General features: G+C 44.4%; 2 protein-coding genes across 4 annotated transcripts in view; one reads left to right on the forward strand and one right to left on the reverse strand.

Moving 5' to 3' along the window:
* Positions 1 to 3712, forward strand: part of LOC131363955 (multidrug resistance-associated protein 1-like) — a 37796-nt gene extending 34084 nt beyond the window's left edge. Inside the window, exons 26-32 of one of the 3 annotated variants that reach the window (XR_009206405.1) lie at positions 126 to 227; positions 987 to 1133; positions 1249 to 1407; positions 1525 to 1691; positions 1922 to 2116; positions 2264 to 2443; positions 3052 to 3712. Coding sequence is in view for 2 of the 3 variants with exons in the window: in XM_058406961.1 (XP_058262944.1) it covers positions 126 to 227; positions 987 to 1133; positions 1249 to 1407; positions 1525 to 1691; positions 1922 to 2116; positions 2264 to 2390 (897 nt within the window). In the remaining variant the exon portion in view is untranslated. Of the gene's footprint in view, positions 1 to 125; positions 228 to 986; positions 1134 to 1248; positions 1408 to 1524; positions 1692 to 1921; positions 2117 to 2263; positions 3003 to 3051 lie in introns of those variants that run through there. The other 2 variants (XM_058406961.1, XM_058406973.1) reach the window with 2 other exon arrangements.
* abcc1 (ATP-binding cassette, sub-family C (CFTR/MRP), member 1) overlaps positions 3395 to 10000 on the reverse strand; it is a 31922-nt gene continuing 25316 nt past the window's right edge. The window contains exons 23-31 of the mRNA XM_058406949.1: positions 9701 to 10000; positions 9365 to 9564; positions 9090 to 9216; positions 8386 to 8487; positions 7988 to 8134; positions 7750 to 7908; positions 7461 to 7627; positions 7022 to 7216; positions 3395 to 6315 (exon numbers count right to left, since the gene is read on the reverse strand). The exon at positions 9701 to 10000 is cut by the window's right edge and continues 11 nt beyond it. Of these exons, the coding sequence (XP_058262932.1) occupies positions 6207 to 6315; positions 7022 to 7216; positions 7461 to 7627; positions 7750 to 7908; positions 7988 to 8134; positions 8386 to 8487; positions 9090 to 9216; positions 9365 to 9564; positions 9701 to 10000 (1506 nt within the window). The 3' untranslated portion in view covers positions 3395 to 6206. The remainder of the gene's footprint in view (positions 6316 to 7021; positions 7217 to 7460; positions 7628 to 7749; positions 7909 to 7987; positions 8135 to 8385; positions 8488 to 9089; positions 9217 to 9364; positions 9565 to 9700) is intronic.

Below are 10000 nucleotides of genomic sequence, written 5' to 3' on the forward strand. Positions count from 1 at the left end.
TCACTATTTATCTATCCTGCATGCAAAACCTCAGAACGAAGTGACATTACACTTACTTACTCATCATGTGGTATCTAATTTGAAGTAAAGAAGCCTTGTGTGTGTTTCCGTTTGGATTTCTGCAGGTGACGGGCATTCTGAGCTGGATCGTACGTTCCTGGACAGATGTGGAAAACAACATTGTGTCAGTGGAGAGAGTGAAAGAGTACACAGATACGCCTAAAGAGGTACAGTCTCATCAAGTGATTAGGGTGAAATCAGAGTTGTGACATTATTAATGGTGTGATGACACTATCTGTATCTGAACCAGTGCTCAAGGTGTTCCCAGATCTGTTTTGGGTTGCTCAAGGTGTCCCTAGGTCTATTTTGGTGTCCTTCAGGTGTCCCCATGTCTGTTTTTGGGTGCTCAAGGTGTCCCTAGGACTATTTTGGTGTCATTAAGGTGTCCCTAGGACTATTTTGGTGTCACTAATGTGTCCCTAGGTTTATTTTGGTGCCCTTAATGTGTCCTCGTGTCTGTTTTTGGGTGAACCTAAAGCCTTTTTCTCAAATGCGTCGAAAATTACGCGATGTGCGTTTAGTGACATCTGGTGGTCAAAACAGTGAAGTGCAGCTGCCAGTGGATTCCGTATTCCGTACAGTGCCTGGGTATTATATATAGTTTTTGCGGTACACGGAAAAGTGAAACTTTTACAATACAGACTCATACTCTCTCTAAACTTCAATATGTTCTCATTTCTTTATGCGTTTAGTGACATCTAGTGGTCAGAACTGTGAAGTGCAGCTGCTTGTGGATTCTGTGGCAGGGTTTTGTGTGTGTGTGTAGACACTAAGGACTGAACGAATGAATGAAAATGAACATAGTCTTCAAATTCATCAATTTTCTGTATCTTTCTTTATTCTAAATGATGTATTAATGAATGTATTAATGTGTGGCTACATCCCTACACATGTACCCTAGCTGATTGTGACTGTTCACCTCACAGGCAGCTTGGTCAATAGAGAACATGCCTCTGCCCTCACACTGGCCACAAACAGGCACCATTAAGTTTGACCAGTACGGACTTCAGTACAGAAAAGGACTGGACTGGGCTTTAAAGGAGATTACACTCAGCATCCAGGAGAAGGAAAAGGTAAAGTTTATACTCAACATCCTGACAGAAAAGTCAGAGGAAGGATTAACAGTGATAGTTTAATGGGGTGTGTGTGTGTGTGTGTGCGCGCGTGCGTGCTCGCTCCATCATTCAGGTTGGGATCGTGGGTCGGACCGGAGCGGGAAAATCGTCTCTTGCACTCGGAATCTTCCGGATCCTCGAGGCAACAAAGGGAAATATCTATATAGACGAACAGAACATCGCTGAGATCGGATTGCATGACCTCCGATCTCGCATCACCATCATCCCACAGGTAAGAACTACACACACACACACACACACACACACACACACTTCGAGGATGTGTGTTTCTATTAACGCACCTTTATTTTTTGTTCCTTTTGTGTGTGTGTGTGTGTGTTCTGAGCAGGACCCGGTTCTGTTCTCCGGATCTCTCCGCATGAACCTGGACCCATTTGATGGTTACTCTGATGAGGAGGTGTGGAAAGCTCTGGAACACGCTCATCTCAAAAACTTCGTCTCAGGCCTTCAAGACAAACTGAACCACGAGTGTTCCGAGGGAGGAGAGAACCTCAGGTACTCCGACACACTCTGGGTTCTCCTCTTTTCTGGACTCTACGAGTCTGTCAGTGAACAGAGAGGATTCAAATAAACATACTACAGTGTTACTGATTTAGAGCTTTGTTCTGTTACACACTCGGGTGTGTGTTAGGTTTAGAAACTGAATCCTGAATCCTCTGAATCTGAAACACTACACTGTTAGAGACACTGACTTCTGTGTGTGTGTGTGTGTGTGTGTAAACCAGTCTGGGTCAGAGGCAGCTGGTGTGTTTGGCTCGAGCTCTCCTGAGGAAGACGAAGATTCTGGTTCTGGATGAAGCCACAGCGGCCGTGGACGTGGAGACGGACGAACTGATCCAGTCCACCATCCGCACACAGTTCGAGGAGTGTACAGTGCTGACCATCGCTCACCGCCTCAACACCATCATGGACTATACACGGTACACACACACACACACTCTGCCTCAACACCATCATGGACTATACACGGTACACACACACACACTCTGCCTCAACACCATCATGGACTATACACGGTACACACACACCAGTAGTTGCTGTAACACTATGTGATGTGTGTGTCACAGTGTGCTGGTGATGGAGCGAGGGTCTATTACAGAAATGGACTCTCCCTCTAACCTGCTCTCACAGAGAGGCCTCTTCTACAACATGTGCCAGGAGGCGGGGCTAGTGACATCATCATCGTCATCGTGATATGCTGTGCTTGGGCAGGAACAGGGAGTGTGGTCATCTCCTGAAGGAAAAAGGTCTGCAGGACAGAACCTTCTGGAACTTTCTTTGTAAAAATGTGATGAAGATCCTCATGAACAGTGTTAGAGAAGAACAGATATTACTGTGTATCATCTCTCTCTCTCTCTCTCTCTCTCTCACACACACACACACAATCAGGGAAAAGGAACAGGAAGCGATGTAGAACAATCTAAACTGGATTCATGACTCGACATTCTGACTTCGTGTATGTCTATCACCAGTGTGTTTGTGTTTTTTAGTGATTTAGAAGTCACCAGTACTGAGTGTTATATATGGTTTTTTTATAGACATATTTATAGGATTTTCTTTTACTTCTGTTATAAATAAAGAGTGAATAAAAGCAGCAGCTTCATGAAGACTTCCTCTTACCTCATGGTATATTTTATACATCAGTAATACTCCATTCTGATTGGTCAGACGGTGTTGATTCATTATCTTTAAGCTCAGATATCTTCAAGACAGGAACCTACACTTTCTTTGGGAATAATGTGAGTCAGAAGAAGAACTAATGTGTTTTGTAGAATTTCAACATTAAATATAGACTATATTGCCAAAAGTTTCGGGACACCCCACCAAATCATTGAATTCAGGTGTTGTTTTTCAGGGAGTGGAGGAACTTGACTGGCCTGCACAGAGTCCTGACCTCAACCCCATAGAACACCTTTGGGATGAATTAGAGCGGAGACTGTGAGCCAGACCTTCTCGTCCAACATCAGTGCCTGACCTCACAAATGTGCTTCTAGAGGAATGGTCAAAAATTCCCATAAACACACTCCTAAACCTTGTGGAAGTCTTCCCAGAAGAGTTGAAGCTGTTATAGCTGCAAAGGGCGGGACAACTCCATATTACATTCATGTGCAGGTAAAGACAGACGTCTCCGTTTTGGCCTGGCTCACAGTCTCCGCTCACAGTTTCTCCGTTCCTGACATTTACAAATGGGACAAAAACACTTACAAAACAATTTATTTATTTATTTTTTTTAAACTCCTGAAATAAAGCACACATCAAAACTAGTGCATGTGTATTACAGATAATAACACACAAACAAAAAGAACACACACACACACACACACACACACACACAGTATAAATAAGTAACAAACTTCAGCCTGACCAATAATGAGGACGTGTTTGGTACATTCAGCTTTCACTCACACACACACACACGTTCTCTCTCTCCTACACACACACACACACACACGTTCTCTCTCTCCTACACACACACGTTCTCTCTCTCCTACACACACACACACACACACACACACTCACACACAAACAAATCAGCAGGTTGTAAGTTATTAAAAATAAAGCCCTGCCCTGGATATATGTAAAGAGAAAGATCGCTCAAAAAAGTGTCGCTTCCTAACAATTCATACTTCACCTTTAACAGCTAAATAAAATGTTATTGACACACAAAGAGGAAGCAGCATTAAATAAAAGTCTGCATAGAAAAAAAAATATAACGGAAGCATAAACAGAAATATGGCAACTAATTAGTAGAGAGTTAATACATAATAATCTGAACACAACGCTCGGCTGAGGTCACCTGGAGGTCAGCTGGAATAAGGCAGAGCCACAGGTTAGGACATATAGTGGCCAGAATATATTATTTATTAGTATAATTTCTAATATAATAAAACGATGAGAGGCAAGATTAGACGTTCAATTATAGCATTAACGAGACGCTACGTGTTTATGGTGATGGTCTATGACATTAGTTACATAGCCTGAGATCCCATCTTTGTGGAATTTTTTATTTATTTATTTAACAATAAATAAATAAAACAGGAGTTCTCGATTCTGATTGGTCAGAAGGTGTAGCTCGGTTTGCTAGGACCTCATCAGCTCCGAATCGCAGGTTTATACAAACCTGCTAGAACATCCTGATGAGCTATGGAATACGTTGCTATGGTAACAGCTCCTTCAGAGGGATTTTTTTCTTTTTCTTTTTTAATATCGATGGAAGGAGTCTCCAGTGTGAGTAACAGTCAGAAGTAGAAGATGTAACTTTATGACATCATGGTTTCCAGGCTGGTGAGATCGTGAGACGTCAATAAAGGAGCTCACCTTGAGGAAAAATGTAACTAGAAATGGATAAAAGCTCAAGGTGACGTCGTAATTTCCAACAAACCAGTTTAGGATGTGAAGAATAAAACACATCAGGTCATGCGTTCACTGATTGTTTTCCTGTAACAGCATGAGACGGAGTGTGTTACTCACGACCTAACCACCAGTTCAACTCAGCAGCTCGGTTTAAAGGATACATCACAGATACTTCATCATCATCATCATCACTCTGTGTACCATTCAGGAGCCTAGATAGTCAAGAAGGCAACACAATAAGACACATAAATCGTGACCAAGCGCAGTGACCCGTGATGAAAGACTAGCCGAGGATGTGACGATGCTAAAGTTCACATTCATCATGATGAAAGTTCTCATTTTCTCCAGCTGTGTTTAGACAAAACCAGGTTTCTGGTGCAGACCGACACCGTGAACCATGCAGAGGGTTGTGCTGGCATGTCACATGACCTGAGCGTGTGTATGTATGGATGTCCGTTTTGGTTGGACACAGGGATATCAAAGATGGCGAGGTTCAGAAGATCCAGCAGCGTAGACGTATGAACGAGTGGCATCAACTATTGCAGTGTTAAAGAAACGGCAGTGGTTTTCAATTTATAACAGCGTGTGTTCACACTGGCACACAGGAAGCAGTGACGCTACACCAGGTCAATCTCCTGTGGGCGGGGCACAAGTCTTGTGGGTGTGGCCTTTAGGTTTTTTTTTAAGCATTCAATGTTTTTGCATGACCTCATATTCCATTTGATTAGGTAGCATGCTCTCTATTAATTCAGTTTATTTTGCTCGGAGAAAAATCTGGATTGTTGCTTTATATACTGTACATCATTACTAATTATTATTTTTTTATTATTTAAAAAATTCAGCCTGCTAGTGTGAACGCAGATTTTTTTTTTTTTAATGAAATGCACCATATCATCACCTTCTTGTCTTTTTGCAGTTTTGTTCTTCAATGCCAAATTCAAATGATTAGATCATGCAGAAACTGATATTAGAATTATTATATATTAACTGTACTGATTTCCTGTTCTGTAATCTTTATACTGCTTCATCTTCTCAAAGTGAGAACGATTGTGCATGTTTGTGCGTGCGTGTTTGTGAGAGATATATTCAGATATTCAGACTGTAAGACCCTGACCCCTGACGAAAACACACACATGTCCAGAAACGTTGACTTATGAATTAAACTGAACTACAATTGTCTTTTCATACTTCAAAAATAAAATCTGAGTAAATATGCATCTATATATATATATATATTTTTTTTTTTTTGGTGCGAAAAAGTCGAGTATTTCTCTTTAGTAACTACACGAACACCTCATCCAGCAGCAGGAGGAGGAGAAAGAGCTCTGTCCACAGGCTCCGCCCACAACAGGCAGCTCAATTCTCTAGAACCGACGGCGGGTTCTAGTAGGAGAAAGCTGCGCTGTGGAATGGACAGTGGCTTCTGAAGTGAGATCTGCGCTCTGTGATGAGTTCCGGAGTGTGTGTTGTGTTCTAGAATTGACCTGGAAGTCCGGACTGACCCGTGGGTTCTACGCCGGACCGTGGATTCTGGAGTGAGAGCCGTGTTCTAGGATAATACCGGAGTGACTGCAGAGTTCTAGACCGGACCGGATTACGGAGTGACCATGCCAGATAAGACTGCTGCTTCTGTTTTCCTTTTCATTTGTTTTTAAATCAGACCAAACCCGAGTCTTTGGCCATCTTGTAGAAGATCCCTCGCTGGGCGATGAGACTGGACGGAGAATCGAACTCCACCATCTGACCTTTATCCAGGACCATCACCCTGTAGACACAGACAAGATGAGGGGTTTTTCCTCTGAGTGCACACTGTGTATAGTCCACAGTGGTGTTGAGGAAGTGTATGTGTGTGCATGGGTGTGTGTATACAGTGTATAATCCATGATGGTGTTGAAGTGTGTGTGTGTGTGTGAGTAATCCATGATGGTGTTGAAGTGTGTGTGTGTGTGTGTGTGTGTGAGTAATCCATGATGGTGTTGAAGTGTGTGTGTGTACCGTGTATAGTCCATGATGGTGATGAGGCAGAGTGTGTGTGTGTGTGTGTACCGTGTATAGTCCACGATGGTGTTGAGGCAGAGTGTGTGTGTGTGTACCGTGTATAGTCCACGATGGTGTTGAGGCAGAGTGTGTGTGTGTGTACCGTGTATAGTCCACGATGGTGTTGAGGCAGAGTGTGTGTGTGTGTACCGTGTATAGTCCATGATGGTGTTGAGGCAGAGTGTGTGTGTGTGTGTACCGTGTATAGTCCATGATGGTGTTGAGGCAGAGTGTGTGTGTGTGTACCGTGTATAGTCCATGATGGTGTTGAGGCAGAGTGTGTGTGTGTGTACCGTGTATAGTCCATGATGGTGTTGAGGCAGAGTGTGTGTGTGTGTACCGTGTATAGTCCATGATGGTGATGAGGCAGAGTGTGTGTGTGTGTACCGTGTATAGTCCATGATGGTGTTGAGGCAGAGTGTGTGTGTGTGTACCGTGTATAGTCCATGATGGTGTTGAGGCGGTGAGCGATGGTCAGCACTGTACACTCCTCGAACTGTGTGCGGATGGTGGACTGGATCAGTTCGTCCGTCTCCACGTCCACGGCCGCTGTGGCTTCATCCAGAACCAGAATCTTCGTCTTCCTCAGGAGAGCTCGAGCCAAACACACCAGCTGCCTCTGACCCAGACTGGTTTACACACACACACACACACACACACACACACACACACAGAAGTCAGTGTCTCTAACAGTGTAGTGTTTCAGATTCAGAGGATTCAGGATTCAGTTTCTAAACCTAACACACACCCGAGTGTGTAACAGAACAAAGCTCTAAATCAGTAACACTGTAGTATGTTTATTTGAATCCTCTCTGTTCACTGACAGACTCGTAGAGTCCAGAAAAGAGGAGAACCCAGAGTGTGTCGGAGTACCTGAGGTTCTCTCCTCCCTCGGAACACTCGTGGTTCAGTTTGTCCTGAAGGCCTGAGACGAAGTTTTTGAGATGAGCGTGTTCCAGAGCTTTCCACACCTCCTCATCAGAGTAACCATCAAATGGGTCCAGGTTCATGCGGAGAGATCCGGAGAACAGAACCGGGTCCTGCTCAGAACACACACACACACACACACACACACACACACACAAGGATGAGAGTCCACAGGTCAGATTATGCAAAGACACACTATGTGTGTGTGTGTGTGTGTGTGTGTGTGTGTGTGTACCTGTGGGATGATGGTGATGCGCGAGCGCAGTTCATGAAGGCCAAGCTCAGCGATGTTCACTCCATCAATAGAGATCTCTCCCTGAGCCGCCTCGATGATCCGGAACAACCCGAGAGTTAGAGATGATTTCCCCGCACCGGTCCGGCCCACGATTCCCACCTAATTTTAAAACGGTTTTATTTTTTCATTAACATTAACTGTAATACTGGATAATTGTGCCGTTTGGGACGGAGCCCACCTTCTCTCCTCCCTTGATGGTCACGTTGATGTCATGGATGGCCAATTCCAGGTCCTGTCGATACCGCAGACCAAAATTCCGCATCTCGATGTGGCCCACTGTGGGCCATCCGGCAGGAACGGAGCTTTTCTTCAGTTTCCATTCGGCCTGTGGAAAACACAGCTCTGCTCAACACACGACAAACCGCAAACTACAATAATAATAATAATAATAATAATAATAATAATAATAATAATAATAATACTAATAATAATAATAATAAAAAAGTGAGAAAACACAAATCATAGTATTTATTTATTTAGTCATTCATTTTATGTCTTAATGATAATCCATGAGCTTTTTAACCCTACCTTATGTTTTAAATACACACACACACACACGCACAGTGCTGCACTTACCTCCTTCTCCGTTTCTTCGTACTCCTTTACTTTCTCTACAGCTACGATGTTGGTCTCTAACTCTGACGACATTCTCACCAACCAATTCAGAGACGCTGTGACCTGCACACAGGAACCACACAGACACGGCCAGTTAGACAAGCACTCTGTATCTATTAATCCAATACAATACAGTGTTCTACTGTCAGAATGTTCTATATACAGCAATCAGGCAGAATATTATGACCACTGACAGGTGAATAAGTGAATAAGACTGATGATCTCCTCATCATGGCACCTGTTAGTGGGTGGGATATATTAGGCAGCAAGTCAACATTCTGTCCTCAAAGTTGATGTTAGTAGCAGGAAAAATGGACAAGTGTAAGGATTTGAGCGAGTTTGACGAAGGGACGAATTGTGATGGCTAGACCACTGGATCAGAGCATCTACAAAACTGCAGCTCTTGTGGAGTGTTCCCGGTATGCAGTGGTCAGTATCTATCAAAAGTGATCCAAGGAAGGAACAGTGGTGAACCGGCGACAGGGTCATGGGCGGTCAAGGCTCATTGATGCACGTGGGGAGTGAAGGCTGGTCCGTGTGTTCAGTGTAAAATCTGATGTGGGAAAGCTGCTACAAGGACAGGAAGTAATTGGCTGTGGACAATCCATAACATTACATGAAACAGTGTGTGTGTGTGTGTGTGTGTGTGTGTAATGTATAAAGACCTGCAGAGCGTAGGAGATGGAAAGTCCCATGATGCCTGGACTCAGGCTGTCTCTGGCCATCACAGCAAACAATGCAGCAAACGTCACAATGCAGTTCCCCACAAACTCCAGCCTCACTGCTAACCACCTACACACACACACACACACACCCCATTAGTTTGACACACCTTCTAGATTATTTATCAAAAGTGTTCTAATCCTATTAATAATCATTCATACACTTAAAATTCTTATTCAGATGATGCCTCTCATTGTGTGTGTGTGTGTGTGTGGACCTGTTAGCCACGATGCTAGGGAAGTAGGCTTTCTGGTTGTGATCCACTCGTCGGTCGCTCTCTCCGATGAAGCGGTCCTGCACCGCGAAGGCGCGGATCACGCTCGTCCCCAGCAGGGTCTCGTTGAAGTGTGTGTACACCGGAGAGCGGCTCACCGACTCCAGACGCTTCAGCTGCCGAGACGAGGCCACGTAGAAGCGCTGAGACACACGAAAGAGAAGGAGACAACATGAGCACATGGTCTGGGTTTGTTACCTTAATATGCAGTTGTCTGAGTTCAGATGCCGATGATGCTAAAGAACCAACTGTGATACAGTTTAAATGCCAGCGTCACACCTGCACGAAGAAGTAGAAGAGCCCCAGAGGAGGGATGATGATGGCGACGAGAGGAGTGGCGATGAGGATGACGGTGCAGGAGCCCAGCACGTTGAACATGGAGCCCATGAACATCTTGATGATGCTGGGGATCATCGAGTCGATGGTGTCTGTCTCTTTGGAGAAGCGGTTGACCAGGTTCCCGCTGGGAGTGCGCTCGAAGAACGACATGGGCGAGCGCAGGACATTGTACAGCATGGTCTGGTGGAGGTAGCGAGACGCCAGGATCCCACCAATCGACACGGAGATGGAGTAAGAGAA

Source organism: Hemibagrus wyckioides, linkage group LG02, assembly GCF_019097595.1.
Source record: "Hemibagrus wyckioides isolate EC202008001 linkage group LG02, SWU_Hwy_1.0, whole genome shotgun sequence".
Taxonomy (NCBI): domain Eukaryota; kingdom Metazoa; phylum Chordata; class Actinopteri; order Siluriformes; family Bagridae; genus Hemibagrus; species Hemibagrus wyckioides.